The sequence below is a fragment of the Danio rerio genome, chromosome 6, assembly GCF_049306965.1.
Source record: "Danio rerio strain Tuebingen ecotype United States chromosome 6, GRCz12tu, whole genome shotgun sequence".
Taxonomy (NCBI): domain Eukaryota; kingdom Metazoa; phylum Chordata; class Actinopteri; order Cypriniformes; family Danionidae; genus Danio; species Danio rerio.
In genome coordinates this window covers 45,956,854-45,982,076 of record NC_133181.1, presented here as the reverse complement: position 1 = coordinate 45,982,076, position 25,223 = coordinate 45,956,854, and the positions used below count along the sequence as shown (strand labels likewise).

At 37.0% G+C, this 25,223-nt stretch overlaps 2 protein-coding genes across 5 annotated transcripts in view; one reads left to right on the top strand and one right to left on the bottom strand.

The window, feature by feature from the left end:
* Positions 1–11,099, top strand: part of mdfic2 (MyoD family inhibitor domain containing 2) — a 35,765-nt gene extending 24,666 nt beyond the window's left edge. The window contains exon 4 of one of the 2 annotated variants that reach the window (XM_073952468.1): positions 10,493–11,099. In XM_073952468.1, coding sequence (XP_073808569.1) covers positions 10,493–10,512 — 20 coding nt within the window. In that variant the 3' untranslated portion in view covers positions 10,513–11,099. The remainder of the gene's footprint in view (positions 1–10,492) is intronic. The other variant, XM_073952469.1, reaches the window with a different exon arrangement.
* On the bottom strand, positions 966–25,215 carry zgc:113054. 3 transcript variants are annotated; one of them, NM_001013450.1, is given in 11 exon segments: positions 970–1,572; positions 5,586–5,703; positions 11,971–12,043; positions 14,318–14,526; positions 16,552–16,771; positions 19,133–19,204; positions 19,297–19,533; positions 19,605–19,837; positions 21,646–21,737; positions 22,952–23,141; positions 25,020–25,215. In NM_001013450.1, coding segments are annotated over 11 exon segments (1,656 nt in total). In that variant the 5' UTR covers positions 25,036–25,215; the 3' UTR covers positions 970–1,376.
* Positions 25,216–25,223: the final 8 nt, after the last annotated feature.

The following is a 25,223-nucleotide window of genomic DNA, read 5'->3' as shown; positions in this document are numbered from 1 at the left end:
GAGTTCCACATGAGGTTATTAATTAGCATATAATATAAATATTAGGAATGTAAACATTAGGTGAGTAGGTTACATTGTAACCCTGTGTCGTAACAACACGCTACGTGACGAGATTTGCAGTGATAAGCAATTTGGCTCTTTGCACCAGACGAAACTTGACAGAAATTTAAATACAGCCATTCAAAAGCACAGAATATCCACTCACTTGTGAAATGGTAAGCTTTATAATCTATTTAATACATATTAAACCTCTTTAACATTATTAAATGTACATGCTGAATCACTGATTTGTGTTGGCAGTTCTGATATGATTCACAGTTCTAAAGTTTAATTTAAATGGTTTGTTTTATTTTCAAGATCTGAGGTAAACTATCTACTGCGGATTTTTTTAGGTAGTATGGCAATAATTGGCATGTAAAATGGCATTCAAACTCACGTTGTAAGCATTTAACACTGAATAAAGCACATGAGGTGTACCTGAGGTGATCATTGTCATAGTTCTGTAGTTCAGATAAAAAAAATAAAAGCTGTTTCTATAAATTTGACTTTTAGCATGGTAAATATTCCTTCTATCGCATGCCGTTGCTTTTATTTAGAAAACGATTTAAATCAGCCTTTAGGCTCGATAGTCAGGCTCGCGTTGGTCCTCAATCTGGTAAGCTGTGCTTGCGTGTGTTTTGATGAAGGAATGCAATACCTAGTTCAACCACTGAGTGCCAAACTTACATACTGCACCTTTAAATAGACAGATGTATAGTCATTCCTTGCTGTGCATTTGTTGACTTACACTAGCTTTGGGCTATTCTTAGACATCTATTAGATTGTCAGCCTAAATTTCACCTTGTTTTAGCCAAACCGTCATTTTTTAGATGTCTATTAGACTTCTTTTAAATGGAAACAAGGCATGCTGGGATAAAAGATAAAACCGAAGTGTTGCTTTTAATCTGACAAATTTGGAGAACATGTTGTGGAAGATGGTGTTTATTATAAAATTGTTCAAATGTAAGAAAACCTCATACAAAAATGCTCTATAGAGTAATGTTTTCCAACCCTGTTCCTGGAGGCACACAACAGTACATATTTTGGATATCTCTCATAATCTGTCCCAGTAATGTGAGATTTAGGGGTCTCTTCTAATATTCTGATGAGTGTGTTCGATTAAAAAGAGTGAGGACATGTGTAGAGTTTGTGTGGTTGGAAAACAGATAACACACAGGTAGAGCTGCTTACAACTGAGACATAAGTGTTTATCCTGGACCCTTTGATTACATAAAATGGACAGTGCATCCTTTTACTAAAGTACTGCATCACTAAAATCATATATATTTTATGAACGGTCGATGAGAGTGTTACCGAATCCGAGAGGCAAACTTTCTCTACCATAGACTCTGACCACCCTCTATGACTAAGTTATGCCCTGTCATGTAGTCAGAGGCGTCAGATGCCAAGTATACCACTGCAGCTTGGAGGTCTGTCACTTGAGCCAGTCGTCCGGCTGGGATATCTGACAGCCAGCGCTGAACTAGAGGCTCCAGACTCTCTGAATGGATGAGAGGGGTGTCAACAATACCACTGTAGAGAAAAAGACAGAGAGAGAAAGAGAGAGACATGAGAAGAAGGTAGACAGTGTTGTTTCAGGGCCACTTGCTTCAGTTATAGCAGTCACACTGACATAAAGTGAAGTGGGCTCTTCTTCAAGGACTTCAGTGCTGAGCTCTGATGGTGTTTACATTGGTTCATAGTGCTTTTGATGGATGGACTGATAGTTTGATTGACACACTCCAAACTAAACTTCAGAAAGTTCAAATAAAAGCAAACATGACCCTATTTGTGACTTGATCTTGTTGAGAATTTCTGTCTTTGCATTTTGTTTATTGAATTTAATATATTTGCTTAAGCTGAAATTACTTGCCTTTTAAATCTGAACAGAAAACAGAAAATAAGGTATTTTTAAGACGGCCTAAAACCTCTAAATATTAACTAATATTTGTTTTTCCTACTGTAAATTAAATGATTACAGGTGTTTAGATTTCTTCAAAAAAATATTTTCCTTAGTGTTTAACAGAGTTTGGTTACAAAAGTTTGCAACAACTTAAGAAATAGCAAGTAAATGTTAATTTTTGGATGATTATTACCCAAATTAGTCATGCTGATTTTGGTATATTGCTCCTATAATCCAGTCGTATCACAAGTGGTGTTTTAAATATCTAAATATGCTGAGTAAATAATACGAGTTACTGTATTTGGCCATGAAAATTCACTGATATGACTGCAGCATAAATTTTTTGTCATCAAAATTGACGACTTCATCCAAAACTAGTGACAAGATATATCATTGCCCATTTCAGTATGAGATGATTAGTGGTTATTTTATTGTCAGCTCAGCAACAATAAAAAAATAATTATTGGCCAATAAATGTGTTTAATGGTTTGAGGTTTTTGATTGGTGCTTCCCAAATGACATTTGTAAATGATTTTGGATAGAAACCAAGATGTTTCCTTGCAGTTTCCTTATTGCCTGAAGGTTTAAATGAAATCAGTTAACCATTGTGTTTTTGGAATTAGGCTCAGAAAGATTTATATCAAGATTTGTAAATAATCATGACCAAGGTAATATAAACTCACCACTTTATTAGGTACACCTTACAAGTACCGGATTGGACCCCGTTTTGCCTTCAAAACTGCCTTAATCCTTCGTGGCATATATTCAACAAGGTACTGAAAACATTCCTCAAATGTCCATATTGACATGATAGCAACACGCAGTTGCTGCAGATTTGTCGGCTGCACATCCATAATGCAAATCTCCCGTTTTACCACATCCCAGAGGTGCTCTATTAGATTGAGGATCTGGTGACTGTGGAGGACATTTGAGTATAGTGAACTCATTGTCATGTTCAAGAAACCAGTTTGAGATGATTCACGCTTTATGATATGGCACGTTATCCTGCTGGAAGTGGCCATCAGAAGATGGGTACACTGTGGTCATAAAGGGATGGACATACTCAGCAGCAATACTCGGATAGGCTGTGGCATTAACAAGATGCTCAATTGGTGCTAATGGGCCCACAGTGTGCCAAGAAAATTTCCCCCACACCAGCACACCACCCGCCTGAACTGTTGATACAAGGCAGCATGGATCTATTCTTTCATGTTGTTGATGCTAAATTCTGACCCTACTGTCTAGAAATCTGAATACTGTTACTGCAGCAATCGAGACTCATCAGACCAGGCAACATTTTTCCAATCTTCTATTGTCCAATTTTGGTGTGCCTGTGCGAATTGTAGCCTCACTTTCATGTTCTTAGCTGGCAGCAGTGGCACCCAGTGTGGTCTTCTGCTGCTGTAGCTCATCTGCCTTAAGGTTGGACATATTGTGCATTTAGCGATGCTCTTCTGCAGTAGTAACGAGTGGTTATTTGAGTTACTGTTGCCTTTCTATTAGCTTGAACCAGTCTGGCTATTCTCTTCTGACCTCTGGCATCAGCAAGGCATTTGCACCCACAGAACTGCTGCTGACTGGATATTTCCTCTTTTTCAGACCATTCTCTGTAAATCCTAGAGATGGTTTTGCGTGAGAATCCTAGTAGATCTGCAGTTTCTGAAATACTCAGACCAGCCCGTCTGGCACCAACAACCACGTTCAAAGTCACTTAATTCACCTTTCTTCCCCATTCTGATGCTCGGTTTGAACTGCAGCAGATCATCTTGACCATGTCTACATGCCTAAATGCATTGAGTTGCTGCCATGTGATTGGCTGATTAGAAATTTGCACTAACGAGCAGTTGGACAAGTGTACCTAATAAAGTGGTCGGGAGTGTGTGTATATATATATATATATATATATATATATATATATATATATATTAAATATACATGTGTGTGTGTGTCACCAGAAAAATAAATAAATAAGCTTTCAGATGATCCTTAATAGTTTGTTAGGATATGACTAAACTATTTGAAAATGTAAAATCAAATACTGAGAAAATCACATTTAAAATTGAACAAATTAAGAGCTTATCAAAATTTGTTTTTTGATATTTTTAAGGTAGGAAATTTACAAAACATGCTCATGGAATATGATCTTTACACAAATTTCAATGGAGTTTTGGCATCAAAGAAAAATCATTAATTTTGACCCATGCAATGTATTTTTTGAATATTGCCAAAAATATAACCACTGAACATGATGTCACATCAGTCATTGGCTTCCAAATAAAGACTTACATAATATAATATCATGCATTTCGCTAGATCTGTAGTTTTGTTTTCAAGTTGGTCAAGCAAATTTGCAGTATAGTTTCAGTTCCTGTTCAAGTTGCTAGTGAAAAACTATATCCCTACATCATCCAGCATTATGGACCAAACTAAAGTGAAGCTTTGGTCCCTAACTAAAGGAAATGCACTCCAAATTGGAGCAAACGCATTTCTCAGCGAGATGGTCGCAAGGGAAATAAAGCCTGTCTGTTCACACATTCAATGACAGTCGAAATCCCCAACAGCCTTCTGCACCATTTAAGCCTAGACGGATAGATTCCATTCGACTTGATACCCAATCCGACACTGCCGCTAAATTAGAGCTGCTGAAGAAGCATGTGACACCTTTGGTTAACATATTTAAATCTCAATTATATTTCTCATCACAACTGCTTTATCTGGGAACCCGTCCTGGCAATCAAAGGCTTACTGTTTTCCCTCAGCCAATTTCGTAGATAATGCGGCTTATCACTGTCGCGGCTAAAGTTGCCAATGAAATCAGGCGGCAGTCAACCTCACGCGCTCTAATTGTGGTCCCCCTGCCCGTATGCATATTTACCAACCATCACTTCACACAAATCAGGGGCCCATTGAGAGACCTCGTATACGAGGGAGAGGCGGGGGCTTGATAGAGAGAAAAGAATTGCTTCCTCGCAAATTAAAATTAGAAAACAAGCTGGCACTACACAGAAATGAATAAAGAGCACATGCGAGCGTGTTGCGGATTTGCTGAGGGAACCACGGGGGCTTGGGGATGCTCGGCTTCAAGCGACACGCACACGCTTCCTCTCGCTCTTTTCTTCCTTTCCTCAGAAGAACTGCGCTGACAAATAGATACAAACAAGGCTGCCATTGTTTTGCTGACACTTCTGCTGAAGAGCCTAATTTGAATCCCTAATTGAATATAACAATTAAAGAAACTGTTTGCTCTACTCATCCCTCTAGACGTCATCCAATTAAGCTGGATTGCATTGTTTCACACTGTAATTTAGTAACCGAGTCTCAATTGTGTGTCCCATTGTGGAAAATACTGCATTTTGACCCTGTCAAAACAAATTAAGTTTCCACTTAAATATCAAAACAGTCCTCTCTGCTTAATTGGTGCACTGCATACATGAAGAAAGAAAGGTCTTTCTTTGTTGGCGAAAAAACTTGGCTTTGATTCATGCGTTGCATTCGAAAACATAATACTAGGAAGGACTGGAGCATGAGAGTCATGTAAGATTGCACAAAGTGGGAAATAATCATTTGTGCAGCACTAAAAATGCATTCCAGTGAAATTTCGACTCATTCCAGAAAGTCGACAGTCTATTTTCTTTGAACTTACGGTGAGATGCAATTGACTCGAACGCCTCGGTCGATCCATTCTGTGCCCAGGGTTTGAGTGAGTTTCACTACTCCAGCTTTGGATGTGTTATAGGACAGCTGCTTCTGTGGATGCGGCACTATTGAGAAGGACACAGCACATTTTAAACTTATTAAGAACATTTTTATCAGTTTTTGTCACTTTAACAGCTTCTGACAGAGAAATCCCATTAGTTCGCTCAAATCCCAAAATTATTTGATAAAAAAGTTAACTAAGGTGATTGTATTTCCCATTTTGGAAAATACACTTTAATTTTGTGTGCCATATGCATCAGACTTGTGAATGATGTTTGAGACTAAGACTACGGTTAATGTGGCTGCATGTTATGTACCACCAAATATAAATAAATAAAAGCATTATGGCAATGTCTGAATCCTCTTCCACTGTGTTAAGGATGGAAAAATAAGCTCTGCGCCCCGGCACATGGTCTAACAGAGTTGTGCTTCTTCTCTTAATGAGTTATGGGTGTGTTTTGAGCATAGCGTGCATTAAACCAATCAGAGTCTCATCTCCCATTCTCTTTAGGAATCAGTTGCGTCACACCATGGCACATCTGCTATTTACATGGCGGACTTTGTAAGTGGAAAAACTGAATGCTTTTCTAGCAAGAAAAAAACAGACCATCTGCAGCAAGGATAAAGAACGAGCCTCCTCCATTCAGCCTCTTTACTTTCACTTTACTTTTACTCCTTCGTGGAGTAAGAAAACTATGTTTTACGCACTCCACTAAAGACATCCATTAGCCTACATATTTAATTTCTATTGTTGATAACTATAATGCACAGTATAGTTATGATCTTATTGCCACATAAGATCGTTATGATAACATAATATGCCTTCAGTGATTTTCTGAAGATAAATACCAAAAAATAACACAACTGGAATAACTACAGCAGTCGCGATTGTCTGATTTCATATGAAGCAAGAGATTGCGATTGCATATGATGACGTGTGCAGGTGCTGTAGTGCTGTCCCATTTCTTAGGAGTACATTTTGAAGCCCTTCCCCTTCACACTCTGTTTCAAGGGCCAAGGGGAAGGGGTAGGGGTACAAAAATAGAATTGGGATTGGGCCTAAATGTAATCAGCAATTGCAAAAAGAACTGCATCGATAAACTGAAATAAATGAAATAAGCTAACTTTTAAACACACATTAACTCCATTTCATAGTTCTAATGACCTAAACATGTGATTAATACAAGGCCCGATTACTTCATTCCCCTCATAACTCAGCGAGAGGGTCCTGAACTCCAATGTGACATGAAAACACTTTCATTAGCTTTTGGGACCCCGCAGATGAAGCGATGTAAAATTAATTACTCGGGATGTTCGGTGTGCATCATCTTCAGGAACAAAGGCAAAACGCCATTTGTTTGCCTTGACCATCACAGATGCTCAACGCTGCATGCAATGCAGGGAAAAAGGGGCTCGCTTGATTAATCATCACGAGGGAGGCTCCAAGTTACATGCAACTTTAGTAGTTAACCTCGTCACCCGGTGATCTCACTGCCAAATTGCCGTGGTTGGGAGCGGGATGATAAATACGGCACAGCTGTGCGAAGGCAGCGGACGGTCCTGTGGAGATGAGTTCGCGCTCTCCGGACCCTCGTTTGTTTTAAAGGAGAAATGCTAACCGGACAATTGTCAGGTTGCACTGGGCCTGTTGTATTGTAAAAAAAAAAACAGGTCGTTCTTTGCCCACAAATAAGCTTTATGCTTTAAGGTCTGTCTTATCAGCACACAAAAAGGCAAAAAGGCCAACAAGTATTAATCCTAGCAGAAAATGCGGTGAGAGGACAAGCATTTTTATGCCTCAGAGCACCACTGATGGTTCAAAGAATATTGTATTTAAAGAGCAGTCAGCTTGAAAGGTTAAAGAGGAAAGTGGAACATATCTAAAAATCACATTTAACATCCATCCAGATTGTCATTTCACATGTTTAAAGGAAAAAAATAATACTCTGCTCTGATCGGATATGTTGCAGGTCAAATTGATGTCATCAGAGCCTGATTTGTTATCTGACAGATATAGTTCACTATTAGGCATGCACGATAACCAGTTTTAAAGTTTACCAGGTTTTGGAAAAACCTGCTGTTCATTCCCATGATAAAGCAGGGAATAAGCCCAAGGAAAGTGAATGAGTGACATTCCAAATTTAAAAAATTATATAGGGATGAAGTTTTTTTTTTTATAAAAAGTACCAAACTGTGCAAAACTTAAATTCAATTCAAGTTTATTTATTCAATGTAGATTGTGTCAAAGCAGCTTAACATAGTTCTAGTAAAGTCCAGATTTCAGAGTTGAAGTCCAGATAAGTTTAAACTAACTTACAGAAAAAAAAATAACTAAACTGCATAATGGAAATATGGTCACAAAATAGGAATATGTGAAAAACTCAATTTGAGACAAATATTAGAAAGAACCCTATAGTTCCAACATGACAAAATAGCTGATGCTTTCTGTGAGAAACCAAATTACTGAAGGGTTGTTTTCTGGGGGGAAAGTAAGAGTCTAAAACAAGTAAAAAGAAATGCCAGCGAGGTCAGGAAAAATGTTAACCTAAATTAAATAAATTGTGTTTTGTGTTTTGGCCGGCACAGTGGCACAGTGCGTAGCTCTGTTGCCTCACAGCAAGAAGGTTGCTGATTCGAGCATCAGCTGGGACAGTTACTATTTCTATATAAAGTTTGCACGTTCTCCCCGTGTTTGCGTGAGTTCTCCACCTGCTCCAGTTTCCCCCACAGTCCAAAAACATGAGCTATAGGTAAATTGGGTAGGCTAAATTGTCCGTAGTGTATGTGCGTGAATGAGAATATGTGGGTGTTTCCCAGTAATGGGTTGCAGCTGGAAGGGCATCCGGCAACCCCAGATTAATAAAGAGACTAAACCAAAAAGAAAACAAATGAATGAATGAATGTTTTGAATGTCAAATAACAATTTAGGATTTTTATTATTATTTTTTTCTTTACTTTTGAATGTTTTCTGAATGTTTATTTTGAATGAATATATTTGTATTTTCAAAATGAGATAAAAAAAATAATAAATGAATATAAATCCAAGCATTATAATTGTAATCAGTGCATTCATTCATTTGTTCATTTATTCACTTCAGTTTGTGCTCCAAAGAGCTAAAAAAATTCATAAGGATTCAAAACTACATGAGAATAAATAATAAAATAAAATAAAATATATACAATTTTAAATCTCAGCTATTTGCTTAGCCATTTTGTTTAGGCATCATGTTTAAATGCATGACGCCCCCTATCTTCCACATTAGGTCAAACACCTCTCTCATCCATGGGCCGAAAAAAAAGCAAAACACTAAATATTTTCTGAGAGACTCTTAAAAATGCCATCCACACTGAACTGAATGTACAAGATAAAGAGTGAGGGGAAAACACTGTGCTATTCAGCAGATGGACAGAGGCAGTGTCATTGTGCATTTTAATTGGACTTTCAAGATGTATCCCCCTACTCTGCTACAACAGCCCCCGTCTGATTACACATTATGACAATATTATAACAGATGTCCAGGCCAATAAAGAAAATTCCTAAAGGACTGTATGTAATGTGAGTAATTGATCACTTTTTTTTTGCGTTGCCCTCTACTACCCCTGCTTCATCTCGCTCTCTCCACTGTTACAGATTGCACCCACAGTTGGGACGAGCGTCCATATGGTACACAAGTTTATTGGCTACTCGACTACACAGTTGATGGAGTGCTGCTGTTGCACAGTGAGGGACCTGTTGGAGGAATTGTGTTACGCTGAATTGCAAATAATGCCCCTTTTACAGCATACTGAATTTAAAAAACACACTGGTGCTCCCAGGACCTGCGTAACACTCCAGGAAGTCACTTTACTCAAGCTGCAATTTACAGGCTTCAGCAATGCTTTTATGCTCAAAATGATGCAAAAACAGAACTGTGAGAGGCTATATGGTGAACTGGGTTTTGATTGAACAAACAATAAAAAGGTCAGTGAATTTTTGATGAATAGTACAGATCATGTAGATAGTTTGAGCACAGTTGATATATACGAGCTGTAAAGAGGTAATACTAATAATTTTTTTAAGCTGATTTCAGTAGTTTTAGAGTGAAATTCTGAAGAAAAGGGGGCCTCTTTAAAAGAGTGAAATATTTAAGGGGCAGCAAAACTTATCAAGTAGTTAGCAAACTTGTATTATTATTACTAATGGAAAAGAATATGTAATTATTTTATTAAATATACACTTGATTTGTTTTTCATTAAAATGCTAATTAAAATTATATAGAGAGGTATGAACACAACTAAAAGACCACTTGACAATTTTAGTTGCTCTTAACAATTTATAGTTATGTGTTTGAGTAAAACATAACTTCTTGTTTTATCCACTTGTTAGGTCGTGATGTATGGAATACTGTTATAATATGAAATAAATGAAAATATTCATTTATGATCACTTTTCAGTCATATCACATATTAAAGTGAATTTTATATGAAATCATGGTGTACACTACAGTCTCTGGACTTGCTGCATCACAGACATCAATATTTTAACAATTTATCAAAAAAATAATCACTTTCTGGCCATCTGATATTAGGCATGGGTATATATATTGCGATCAAGATTTTCAAAAGTATTACAGCGCTTTGTAAAGGTTTATTACATTTGTTAAATCTCCCAATACAGTTTGATAGAGGGCTTGGACACGGAAGCCGCTTAGCACTAAGTCACACTTAACAAGCGGATTCTCAACCCAGTCTTATTCTGAAAACAAAGCCCTATAAGCATTTCTGGAGAGTGCCAAATACGTCCCAGGAGGTATGTTTTTTCGCAGTTTTTGTTTTTCGGGAATTCATCAGAGGCTTCTGTGTACGCTTTTTCAGATCTCAAATTTCCCTCATGAGTGCCACCAGAGGCCGCTGTCGACCGACTGACTGAGTGAGTGATCCACTGACCCAACCAGTTGTTTTTTTGTGTGGCTAGATTATTTTATTTACTTGGTTGGTTTTATTGATTGTTTTAAACTTACTATTAATACTCCAATAGTCTTTTAATTTTCCAGGCCTACTGAACTGCCATGTGTGTAAATGTACACCTGTAAGCCCTATTTGTGTATGTGAGCTAAACTGTACCTTCTTGATTGTTTAATAGTTTTTTGTCATTTATTTAACTGTTGTTGTCATTGTATCATCATTATTTTGCAAGGATGTTTTTTAAAGCAAAAACATAATAAACACACACACATATATATCTCTATCTATCTATCTATCTATCTATCTATCTATCTATCTATCTATCTATCCATCTATCCATCTATCTATCTATCTATCTATCTATCTATCTATCTATCTATACACACACACACACACACACACACACACACACACACACACACACACAAAAAAGCACAGATTGACCCGCCCACCCACTTCTCTAAACCCAACAGAAAGTTTTTCTAAAAAATCCATTAAAAAAAGCCCAGTTTTTTACATTTTTCTGATTTTACCACATTCTCTGCGTTATTTACTTTATTTTTTTAGGCTTCTGTTTTTGTCTTACCCGTTTTCTGATACCGTTATTTGCCAGACTCGAACCCCATCATCACAATCAACTCCTCTCTATTTCTCAAGTCCACCAACATACGTGACAAGCTACGGGACAAACTGGTAACAGTCAGAATGCGGTACATTTGGAGTAAACAATCAGCCGGTTAGCACGAAAAGGAACAGCGTCATACCGCCCCGGAGTGAACGTTTAAAGACGAAATGCACCCATACTGCACATACTTTTGGCTACATAATTCACAACCTCCAGAAATGTATATTGGACTACATTTTCAGAATGAACCTATATTGCTTATTCTGAAAACTGCTGATTTTTTCCAATTTTCAAAAGAAAAAGGTTGTTTTGTAAAGCATTATTTGCCAAAAAATAACAAAAAGGTGTTTTATTTTCAAATATGTTTTATTAATATTTAGCTAATAACTAATTATACATGTTTAGATAATAAAAATTGGAGTTAAAGTAAACTGTCATAATTATGTTAATACATTTGTATTTATTTATTTTAACTTAAACCCTTTGTACGTTTTGATATTTTCTCAAAAGCATATGAAACCAACATAAAAATGAAACATGGGTAAAATAATAAGGTATGCCATTAAGTTATCAAAATGATTGTTCTCATAATTATAGAGGCATATGCGTCAATAATGTATAGTCAAGTTTTCTTTATTTCTCTTGCTTGATGCTCTCTTTTCCAAAAAAAAGGCGCTCCCATACGCTTGATGAGCGTATTAAATTCAGAGGGAAGAGACGGTGTAATATCTCAGCTTATGGCGGCATAAAAATCATCACTCACCTATTAAACTGGCCATGGAAGCTGTGTTGATTATCTTGCCGTATCCTTGCTTCAGCATGACACGACCGGCCGCCTGAGGCAGTAATTTGAGGGGAGAGAAGAGACAAATGTGCTTTCAGAGGAGCGTCACAGTATTGACACCTTCACTAATCAGACTTCCACGTCTACAGTCTTACAGGGAGAGAAATAACACTCCCTGGATGAGCGGAGCGACAAAAAGTGTCAAAATCTCTGGGCTTTCGTTTTAATGCATCTCCATCACCTCTCGGTTTGGTGTAAAACAGCTTACTCTGATTTATCTGCTGCCTGGCAGGATTTAATGTCTTCTAATGCTGTAGGTATGAAATCACTTTCCTTTACACCTCTTGGTTCCCATATCAAAGCTTTTATTCCGTCTTCTGGGGAAATGTCAGAAACTAATGGAAAAGTTGCTGCTAATAGTGTCACAATTTGAGAATTTCCAACTTCGATACACTACTTTGTACACTATTTTTTTTTTACATATTACAGGAAAAGATAGCCAAAATATTTTAAATATCAAGCGTTTTTACTTGCCCTGCCAAAATTTTCACTGGCCCAACTAAGAAAAAATAATAATAATAATAAAAGGAGATTTAAAAAATACTTAAATAGAAATATTTGTTGTTTTGAAGCATTCTAGTGCATTTTTACAAAATTTCATATTTCCAATTTAAGTATCAAAGAATATAATTTATATACATTTAAAACTAGGGCTGCACAACATATCAAAATATCTTCATCAGGATAATGGTATATGCAATATTCATATTGCAGAGAAGAGTGACAAATTATTTTCATTCCTTTATTATTCATTTTTTCTTGGCTTAGTCTCTTATTTATCAGCGGTCGCCACAGCAGAATGAACTGCCAATAATTCCATCATATGTTTAATACAGTGGATGCCCTCCCAGCCACAACATAGTACTGGGAAACACCCATATACTCTCTCATTCACACACTACAGGTAATTTAGTTCAACAAATTCACTTATAGTGCACGTCTTTAAACCAGAGCACCTGGAGGAGACCCACGCAAACACAAGGAGAACATGGTAACACCACACAGAAACACCAACTGGCCCAGGCGGGACTCGAACCAGTGACCCTCTTGCTGTTAGGCGACACTGCTAAGTAACCGTGCCACCACAATTGTTTTTGTGTGTTAATTTTGTGTGCAGGGCTTTTGTGTTATGTGCATAGATTGCATATCCAAGTTTGACAAATCAAATGGGTCATACCTACCTTTATACCCGCTTCCAAGTAGGTGCTGTTCTGCTATTGGCTAGAGCGGCTCAAGAGTGAACATCAAGCCTCGGAGCACTCATAGGGTTTTAAAGTTGAAAGATTTGCACTTTGATAAAGCTAATAAAAATATCCTTTAGAGCGTCACGGTGACACAGTAGGTAGCACAATCGCCTCACAGCAAGAAGGTCGCTGGTTCGAGTCTCAGCTAGGACAGTTAAAATTTCTGTGTGGAGTTTGCATGTTCTCCCTGTGTTTACGTTGGTTTTCTCTGGGTGCTCCGGTTTCCCACACAGTCCAAAGACATGCGGTACAGGTGAATTGGGTAGGCTAAATTGTCTGTAGTGTATGAGTGTGAATGAGAGTGTATGGGTGTGTCCCAGTGATGGGTTGCAACTGCATAAAACATGGATAAGTTGGCGGTTCATTCCGCTGTGGGGACCCCAGATTAATAAAGGGACTAAGCCGAAAATGAAAGAATGAATAAAAAACAGCATTTTTTATTCATACTCAACAGCAAACAGCAATCGCCATACTCAACAACTATATTCCATATCTTCCGAAAAACATGCAGCCCTTTTTGAAATATCCCTGGAGACAAGTGAACAGTCGGTAATGAATAATTAAATTACAGTCAATAACACCAATAAAGATAGCAGACATCGACTCTGGTGGGACAGACTAGACTGAGGTGGGCCATAACACCAAAACAAAAAGCTTGTCTGAATGAAAGTTGGGTGGGAAATATTGATACTTCTGACAGCACTACTTGCTTATATAAAAAAGCAATTTGAATCTGGAGAAAAGGTTTGAGACAAAATGTTACATACAGCATACAACAAAAATGAACAGTGATCAATGGCTGTCAGATTCAATGGATGTTTAGCTTAAGTTTATTTTGTAATAAAACTACATGCTTTCTGAGGTTTTAAACCTATGTCTTTTTAAAAAACTGCACCAATAGTTACTATTGCACCAACAATACTATTTGGCCAAGACTAAACTTATCTACATGTCCTCTTCAAATGTTCATGCCTAAATTTAATTTAGCTTGAAATAAAAACAAATAAAACCTATGGATGTACCTGGCAGCACATGAAAGTGCCTCTGAGGTTCACGTTAAAGGTTTGGTCCCATTCTTCTAGACTGGTCTCCTCACTTGCTGAGTTTTTGTTGATGCCAGCATTGTTACAAGCAATGTGAAGTGTGCCCCATTTCGTAACGATGTCGTCAATCATCTTCTGGACGTCGTCTGGTTTGCTAATGTCTGCCACTACAGCCATGCTTGAAATGCCTGGACAACACACACACATGAACACAAACAGCAACGTATTATATATTAACACATTCATGTGTGTCTTGTCCCAGTTTTAAGCACTCACTAATCATAAGTGATATCATAAGTCAAAAAGTTAAAATCAGTCTAAACAGATGAGAAGGATGAGTGCAGTTTGATACTGTGGTGCAAGGGCACCATCTGCTGGTCAAATGTGGAAGTGCATGAATTATAAACAAGATGAACCATAAAAAAATATTAAGCATTGAGTTAAACTTATTATAAAGCACTCATTTTCAAATACACATCTATTTCTATGATTTCTGGTATGACCCCTTAAATAAGTGTTGTTACTGTACTATTACAATATTAACATTTTAATTAGCATTGTCTTTTTTTTTAGCCTCCGGGTGCTTTGGTTTCCCCCACAAATCCAAAGACATGCAGTATATGCAAATTGGGTAAGCTAAATTGTCCGTAGTGTATGTGTGTGAATGAGTGTGTATGGATGTTTCCCAGTGATGGGTTGCAGCAGGAAGAGCATTCGCTGTGTAAAACATATATAATTTGGCGGTTCATTCCGCTGTGGTGACCCCTGATGAATAAAAAGATTAAACCAAAAAGAAAATGAATGAATTTTTTTTTTAAGTTTTAGAAACGGATATTTTTATTTACATTTAATATAATATAATTAGAAAAAAATGAATGAAGCTATATTTAATGTCCTTGTTTAATGTTTTTAACATTAGCATCTCCTTTCAGTTACCTTACTATTATTTATACCATTAATTTACTGTTTTATTGTAAATGTTTATATTATTGTATGATATTGTTTTGTTTTAGTTTGTTTCTAAAGTTGTGATTTCAACTTTTCAAATATTTTTATACACTTCTTTTGCCTTGTGTTTAATTTCCTTCTTCAGCTTTACAAATTTTAGTCTATTTTCAGTCTTCAGATTTTAACAAGACTCATATTAGTAACATAATTATCGGTTACTGCAAGTAAAAGACACGCATAGTTGAAGTAATTGAAAATGTTTGTAAACATTTAATGATGTCTATTTGATGTATTTATATGTAACATTATATATTTACATAAGAAGTGGTAGCACGTTGTAGGTTATCTAAAATAAAGGCACGAAAGAGAAATTCTCATGTTTTATGTCATTATAATGCTCTTTTAAATTACATACATTTAAATGAGATTTTGCTGCATTCAGGTGCTACAAACTATACCCATTACAACTCCAATGAACCAGTAGGATCGCCCAGGGTCCTAGGCAGACCCAATTGTCAGGGGGGACTCGGTGTCACATGACACCGGCAGCTGGCTCTCTGCTACTCTCAAATGGTCACCAACTGAAGCTAAGCAGGACAGTACCTGGATGGAAGATCACATGGGAAAGCTTGGTTGCTGCTGGAAGTGGTGTTAGTGAGACCAGCAGGAGGCGCTCAACCTGCAGTCTGTGCGAGTACTAATGCCCCAGTATATTGATGGGGACTCTATACAGCTCAGTGAGCGCTGTCTTTCGGATGACAGGTTAAACCGATGTCCCGACTCTCTGTGGTCCTTAAAAATCTCAGGATGTCTTTCGAAAAAGAGTAGGGGTTTAACCCTGGCATTCTGGCCAAATTTGCCGACTGTCCTCTGCCCATAATGGCCACCTAACAATCTCAGTATCATAATTGGCTTCATCACCCTGTTTCCTCTCCACCAATCAGCTGGTGTGTGGTGTGCGGTGTGGCGCAATATGGCTGCCGTCCCATCATCCAGGTGGATGCTGCACACTGGTGGTTGATGAGGAGATCATCCACCCCCAAAAATGTTTTTGTCTTTAATGTCTTTAAATGTCTTTAAGTGTCCGGAAAAGCACAATATAAATGTAAGGAATTATTATTATTAAGAAATTATTTAGTTTGTGAAATTTGTGTTTTATATATACTGAATTAACAAAAACAATTATTAATAATTTCATTTCTTTTAGTTTTAAGTTAACAATCATACGACTGTCTGAAATACAAAACCATGAAAGGATCACTTACCTTTTAAAGTCAGTTCATGCGCCACATCCTCAGCCTTTCCTCTGTCCATGTCTATGATGGCGACTTTGGCTCCAGCCTCTCCGAGAGCATGTGCGAAAGCCCTGCCAATGCCCTGACCGGCCCCGGTAACATAGGCCACTTTCCCATCCAAACGTAACCTGTCCAGAACTGGCTTTCCTTGGACTCCTCTAAACACCTCATCATAGGTTACTGTACCACTCTGCAAACCATAGTTTATCATCACCGCACTGATCAACTCACTCACTTGTGACATTAAAGGCTGATTTATACTTCTGCATCAATCGCACGCATATGCTACGGTGCAGCTTAAGCCCTCACCATAATCATCGGCATCGCAGACGTGCACCTCTCAACAAAATCTAATTACATGTCGCACCGACGCGTAGCGCATCTGTGATTGGTCGGCTTGATAGCACTGATGAGTGTGGGCGGGACCAAGAGCTAGTAGAGGGGGGGTTAGTAGAGAGGGGGTGGCATTTATTTTTTTGTAATTGTTTTTTTCTCCTGTTCATGTTCGTAAGGGAGTGAGGGTCTTTTGTAGTGGTGGGCAAAGCAAGTCCCTGAAACAGTTGAAGCAAATGTGTCAAAGCTTGAAACTTTTCGAAACCCATTTCTACAATAACATCAACTAGTAATTTTTTATGCATTGCTCATGAACAGCTTTAGCAAAGAACGAGTTAAGCGAATTAAGGTATTAAACCCATTGTTGTAGAGTTGAGGTTTTAAGTGATTTAGTGAAGCAGTGAGATCCAGGGTGATGCAGTTATAGACATTCATTTTTAAATACTTGGTCTAACAACCTAATGAACACTTTGTGAATAAATACATCCTGTTTTGGTCATTAAAAAAATTACATTATTAAAATACATCATCATAAATAGTCATAATTTCAGAGTCAGGATTCGAATGGTCCATTAGGCTACATATGACCCTGTCAGAAAACAGATTCGCCAGCTCTTGAAATGCTTCTGAAATGACGTCAGATGACGTGAGTCCACGTGACCTGGTGTTTTAAAACCCTTTAGTCACATGACCTGGGTGTTTCGGATCATGCTTTGGTGCAGGGTTTCAAAACACTTGCACTTCAGGATCTCAACACTCTGTCAAAACGTCAGTTTCACGTTAGTTTTTAATGCGCTTTTCTTTCCTTGATAAGATTATTTAGTTCTTTCCTTTCTATCAGTTAGAGAACTTTTAGTTTGTTGCTTTGGCATGAACTCTCTCTTTAATCTTTCTTGAAACCCTCCCTAATCGAAATCAACATTCAGAACCTATAATCGATCTAATTTTTCCAGATCAATGTTTTCAATTACTTTCCCTACCATGTGTGGAGTCATGAATATTTTATACTTTTATACTTATTAAGATTTATACGTATTTTATTATATTATATTATACTCATGGGGCGAGGCAGTAGCAGGAGGTAGTGCTGTCGCCACATAGCAAGAAGGTTGCTGGTTCGAACCTCGGCTCAGTTGGTGTTTCTGTGTGGAGTTTGCATGTTCTCCCTGCCTTCGTGTGGGTTTCCTCCGGGTGCTCCGGTTTCCCCCACAGTCCAAAGACATGCGGTACAGGTGAATTGGGTGGGCTAAATTGTCTGTAGTGTGTGTGTGTGTGTGAATGTGTGTGTAGATGGTTCCCAGAGATGGGTTGCGGCTGGAAGGGCATCCGCTGCGTGAAAGACTTGCTGGATAAGTTGCCGGTTCATTCTGCTGTGGCGACCCCGGATTAATAAAGGGACTAAGCCGACAAGAAAATGAATGAATGAATTATACTGATATTATACTTCTGCCAAGTGCATGGTACAGTGCAGCCTCCGCATAACCGCACACCTCTCAAAAAATGTAACTACACATCACAATGACACACAGCGCAAGCTTTGTGATTGGTTGGTTAAGTAGCGATGACAACGCAACACGGAGAGTTGCATTTTAGGCAGTGTGTGTTTTAATTTCAGTTGTTCAGCATTGATGTTCATTAATATACAAAGATAAACAAAACAAAGTACACAGCGTGTGTTTCCTTTAGTTATTTTGAAAATCAAATAATGCTTCCTTCATTTGAAAATCTCTCTCTTGTAATATATAAGTATATTTACTGTACAAAACCTGTCAGTGAACTATGAGGGCAAAAACATAAAATAAATAAATAAAATAATCGTTCATTAATCAAAGTCAAGTAAAAATATTCAATTTATCGAGATTTTGATTTTAGGCCAAATCGCCCAGCCCTATTTTCCACTGTGAGTTTTCCTCTTTAGCTAAATTTTCTTTCATTTAGTCTTTTGGAGGTTGCTCATGGGATCTCATTGCTGATACACACACACAAACTCCACTAACCTTCTGTTGCGTACCTGTGTTCCCCTAGACAGAATTAAGGGATCGTAACATTCCTCTTATAGTAATATTACAAGACTTTTGGGGGCTAAATCATCTAGTGTTGATTTTTTGTTTCATTAATCTGAGCAGTTCAAGACGAGTATATGCAAGTTTGCCATCTGAACACACACACACACAAAAAAGACTTGATTCAACAAAGGTAAAGTATAATGTATCGTCACCTGTGAGTTTGGCTGAGGTGTATAGGGCACTCTTCGTATTATAGTGAGTCCATCTCTCAGAGGGATGATGACCTATAAAATGAAATACACCCATGATCAACACAGAACTGAAATTCAGATTGTAAAATATTCATTTTGTTGCATTGAGAAAACAGGTTTATCACCTGCTCTACTCGAGGATCAGCTGTGACAAACTGATTAAAATCCCGCAATGCTTTTCCCATTTCATCCACAGAGTCCTTGAGGTAAACTCTGCCTTTAAACAGTGTGTTGTCGACACATATAACACCATCGATCCGCAGAAGGTTATGGTCCAGGAGGAACTTATAATAGTTGATGTAGTTCTGCTTGTCCGCGTCGATAAATACCATGTCAAACTGCTCTCCTGTGGCAGCCAATTCCTACAAAACAGTAAATCTGTTTTTTAACAAATAAATCAATATCAGGGGGAAAAAGTGGAAGATGTCCTCACCTTCAGGGTATCCATAGCAGGCCCAGTCTTCACAGTTATCTTTTTCCCATGAGGAGATTTATCAAATATAGGCTGTGCAAAGTCTTTGAGGTAAGGCTCAAGCTCACAGGCGATAAGCTGGCCATTTTCTGGTAAGGCCTCCGCCATTGACAAGGCCCCATACCCTGTGAACATTCCTATCTCTAAGACCCTCTTTGCTTTGCTCATATGCACCAGCATCTTCAATACTTGACCTATGGAATAAAAATAAATGGTCTTAAAGTTCAGTTTGCACACACACAATAAGCTATCATTCACATTTTTAGGAATCTGTAGAAAAAGTCACCTAGAATGTATTACTTTTATTTAAAATACTTTGAAATAAAATTTATTTATGTGATGTCAAAAGGGAATTTTCAATGATTAGGGTCGAATGTTGCTTTAGAAATCATTCTACACTGTAAACAATACTGGGTTCAACAAAGTTGCTGCATGTTGTCTTAACCCAAATCAATTAAGTTAACAATTGTTTTAACAAATTTAAAGGTGCAGTATGTAAGTTTGACACCAAGTGGTTGAACTAGGTATTGCATTCCTGGATCAAAACAAACGCAAGCGCAAGTTGCCAGATTGAGGACCAACAGAAGCTATCGAGCCTAAATGTGGATTTAAATGAGGTTCAAAATAAAATGTTTTAACTAAAAGCAACAACACATGATAGAAGGAATATTTTTATATATTAAAAGGAGTTTTTGGTCCAACCAACACCTCGAATTGAAATATTAGTACGGCTTCTCTTTCTTGAAGCTGAGCAACAGAAAAGTGACAATGATCACCTCAGGTACACATCAGGTGCTTTATTTAGTACTAAATGCTAATAATGTGAGTTTGCGTGCTATTTTACATGACATTTATTGCTGTATACTAAAAGCAGCAGCAGCAGATAGTTCACCTCAGACTTTGAAAAAATAAAATTAAAATAAACCAATTTAAATTGAACTTTTAAATTTTGAACTTTAGACTCAAAACCAACAAATAATGATTCTGCATGTGCATTTATTGTTAAAGAGGGTTAATATGTATAAAAAGCTTACCATTTTGTGAGTGAATGCATATTCTGTGCTTCTGAATGCCTGGATTTGCATTTCTGATGTGTTTCGTTGAGTCTAAACAGCCAAATTGCTTATCACTGCAAATCTCATCATGTAGCATGTCATTAGGAAACAGGGTTAGAATGTAACCTGCTCACCTAATGTTTACGCTTGTTATATTTAAATTATTTGCTAATTAATAACCTCATGTGAAACTCTGAATCAGCATTTCATTTCAGAGTCTGCTACTGTCCACCGGAGGTCACATTTAAGTTAGGGGCGCATGCTTTGAGAGCCTTTATGAATGAATTATTAAAATACGCGGTTTTCCAACAAGGCAACAAGGAGTGCTGAAATATAATTATCTAAACTGGCAGTGGACACATTTTCAAAGCAGAATATCTGACTTTAGCATTGCTTTTCAGAACATATCATGGTATTTTTTGCTTTAGAAGACTCAAAACTTTATAGCACCTTTAAGTGTACAAAAAATTGTAAAACTTAAAACAATTAATTTGTCCCCCCCCAAAAAAAACTTACAAATTTTGTTGTTTTAGCTCATTTTAAATAAGTAGTTTGAATGAGCAGTAACATGCCGATTTAGCACTGAAGAAACATGGAGTATTTTGAACGCAGTTGTGCATGTTGCAGTGCGCAGTTGAACATGGGGTTTGCTGGTGAACATTTTTTTTTGTGGAAATAGGTGATGCAGTTTTATAATACTAATTTTCTGTAATATGATAAATGGTCTTAATGTCATTTTTGATCCTTTTTATACATTATTACAAAGCTAAAGTATTAGTTTCTTTCAACAAACATCTTGCAGATCCCATCATGGTAGCTTAAAACTTCTTTGTTGAGAGATTGTGTGCACCCATGAAAACATCATGCATCAATACTCAAAACTATTACAGTACTGAGTAAGTTTTGCAATTAAACTTTAAATGATGTGCATTTTAAAAAATGTATACCTTCTACCTGTCCGGTGATGCATGTAACAGGAAGCCTAAATAAGGTTTTTCCGTCCGCATGCACCTTATTCCAGTCATGAGAAACTGATTTCCTTCAGGAAAAAAATATTGAAACGTATAAAGTGGATACTGCATATATAATATTCAACAACTGAAGTCAATTACAGTTTTTCTTGATTGCTTTGATGCAGCCGTCAACTGAAACTCCACATTTTCAAAACAGTTAACACGCACGCCTAAACAGCAGCACTCATGGTCCAAATGACACATTGTGTTTTCAAAATGCACATACCGTGTCAAAACATTTACAGTATGCAACAAAAGCTAGTTTTACCTTCAAACAACACAACTTGCAAACAAGTATATGAGCTCTTTCAATTAATCATTACACAACGAACAACAAAAAACAAAATATAGAACTCAGTGTGAATCAGTGCACCATTGCTTGACATTGTAGTCTATTGCCAATGCCGTTTGTTGTCTTTATTTGGGCTGTCAAATTTACCTTTTTGCAAAGAATTGGATCAAGAATAAGAAATGCTTTGATTAAATTTATATTGAATTCGGAAAATTTTTGAAACTGTGGCTGAAAACTGAAAAACTGTATAATTTTTTTTTTTTAAAAACAGACAAAAGTAATAAAATACTGTTAATTTTAGAGAAAACACATGTAAAAACCTATATACAGTCAAATCTATTGGGAGTATAGGATGTAGCAACTACTGACTTCCTCCATCCATGCTGGCACAGAACAACACAGACCTTCCACCTTTTTCAATGTTTGCAGACTGATTGCTAAATGAAAATTTCTGTGAAAGAGTGTCAAACCAGTGTTTCAGTGAATTCGTACTGATCTTGGTAGTTTTAAATGATAAAGAATAGATGGTCTCTGTTTGGTTGCCATAGCTAAAACAATGGGGTTTGGACTGCTTGAATGACATCTGTGTTAACTGTTTTGAAAAATGGTGGGGAAAATGTGTCAACCTAAAGAGAAAGGGTTGACACATTTGCAAGACCTGTCTTCTGCTCTGCTGGGATAGTGATAATGAAAATGAAGTGGAACCTGGTTTCTTTACCCAGGTCAAAGGCAAAGCAAACAAAAAAAACTGTAAAATCTACCACCAAAGTTGTCCAAAAACTGTTAAACAATCCCCATGCTCTGTCTTGGGTCAATGTTGACTTCATAAAACAGTAATATAATGCATGCTAACAGCACTATTTAAACACTATTAAAAACTGTTTAAACACAAACATATATTAAGGATCTTTAACCCACACTATATATCTCAGGGGAATAGTAAGTTACCTATACAACTCAGTCAACGGTTCACTCTCCTTGCTGCTCAGTTGTTCAAGGTATTCGTCTAGTCCACTAGCGATGTCCAAAGCCTTCTGAAGATTATCCCGAAGTTCGACTGGAATACTTGCATGATTCTCTGCGATCTCTTTTGCCTTCAGCAGGTGTTCAACGATGAACTCCACAGGAGTGTCTGAAACTAATATTCAGAAAGTAAATAACTAGATTGTCATTGTGCGGTTAGAGGTGTTAGTCCAGTAGGCTTTTCCTGCTATCTAATTTTCTTGCTGCTATTAACGGCAGAAGCTTTTAACATGATTATCATCATAATAATTAATAATTATGCACAATATTTTGAACTGTTCACAATATATTCAGTGCATGTTTATAATCACAATATATTGAATATTGGCATGTCTAAATTCCAGTGACTAATATTATTACATGCATGCTCTATGGAATTGCAAATTTGACAGTAGAGCATTGAGCTAGAGCTGAGGTGCAAATAAAATGTATTACATTCTTAAAAATATAAATCATTCTAGTCAAATATATCAGTGATTATCAGTAGTATTGTTCTAAACTGACCAACAGCTTAAGTTGTTATAAAAGTATCTGCACTGGTTTGTAATTGAACTCTCGATCATGAAACAAATACATATACTAGGCATCTTTGCTCCAGTAACTTGAATTTTAGGAGTGTATAACTTTTTTATAGGCTCTATGTTATACTGTATCATGTTAATCGTCAATCCAGTGTATGACACACAGGTCATTTACATTTTTTTAATTGTATTTTTTTATTAATAATTTAAAAATAAAGCTTTAAAAAGAGAGGTCTGTGGATAGTGCATGTGCATTTTGTGAGATCAATGCATTGGGTGGAGCTAAAGACCTCTACTGTTTCTCAATAACTCTGTGGAATTTTCTGCGCAGCCTCATGTGTAAAATACTTTTTCTGCACTAATTGTACTATTAAAATAACAATTTGTTTTTTGTAAATTTGTAATTAATTAATGCATTCCTGTTTTCATATGTGAATATTACGAATATAAAACGTTTATACATTTAATTAAATACAGATCATATGGAAACCAGACTGCTGCTTTCAGATTTTTAATTAAAACATTTTTTTAACATTTTAATATATACATAAAGAATATTCATGTATGTACAGTTGCAATCCAAATTATTAAACCCCCTTTGAATTTCTTTCTTTTTTTAAAAAAAATATATTTCCCAAATGATGTTCAACAGAGCGAGGACATTTTCACAGTATATCTGATAATATTTTTTTCTTCTGGAGAAAGTCTTATTTGTTTTTAATTTTAAAAAAAATTCAAGGACAGAACTATTAGCCCCTTTAAGCTATATATTTTTTCGATAGTCTACAAAACAAACCATCATTATACAATAACTTGCCTATCCTGCCTAGTTCACCTAATTAACCCAGTTAAGCCTTTAAAATGTCACTTTAAGCTGCACAGAAGTGTCTTGAAAAATCTAGTAAAATATTATTTACTGTCATCATGGCAAAGATAAAATAAATCAGTTATTTGAAATGAGTTATTAAAACTATTATTTTTAAAATGTGTTGAGAAAAAAAAAACTAAAAATAAACGGGGGGGGGGGGTATAATTCGGGGGGAGTGGGTTAATAATTCTGACTGCAACAGTGTGTTTTCAGCAACGGTTCTGTTTCATTCCCTGGATTGAAGCGAATTGCATTGACGGCAGGAGGAGCTCTAATGTTCCACACATAAACACAACAGTTTAACACGATCATCGCATGACATGTTTTCGTTTTTATTGTGTTCTAAAGTAATTTATTAACCGTGTCGTGTTGATATTAGGAGTACTCTGACCGAGTTCAGCAACACTAACCCAGACTGGAATCCCACTCGTGACTTTGTGAAGTTATTTTTGGCTGTCCTGATAGTAAGTCTCAGCTAGATTTATGAGACAATATTAAGCACGCGTTAGCACTGCTCCAGCAAGCAAAACAGACGTTATTTCAGAAAACTGCGGTTTGGTTTGTCATTTAGCGAGCTCCAACAGACCCACGTAAACATTCCTACCTTTTGCTGTCTGCATGGCGAATCCGTGTAGTTAGAGTAGGGAGGGCTTAGTTGTGTTGGCCGTGTTCCCCGTTGAGCAAACCCACCCTACATGTACAGTTTATGCAAAGGAGCGCGTCACAAACTTACACAAGGTAACGATTTCGCCTTGAGTGCATTGCTCCGCTTCTATAGCTGCCTGCCACGTGTGCGCGCGCAGCGCAC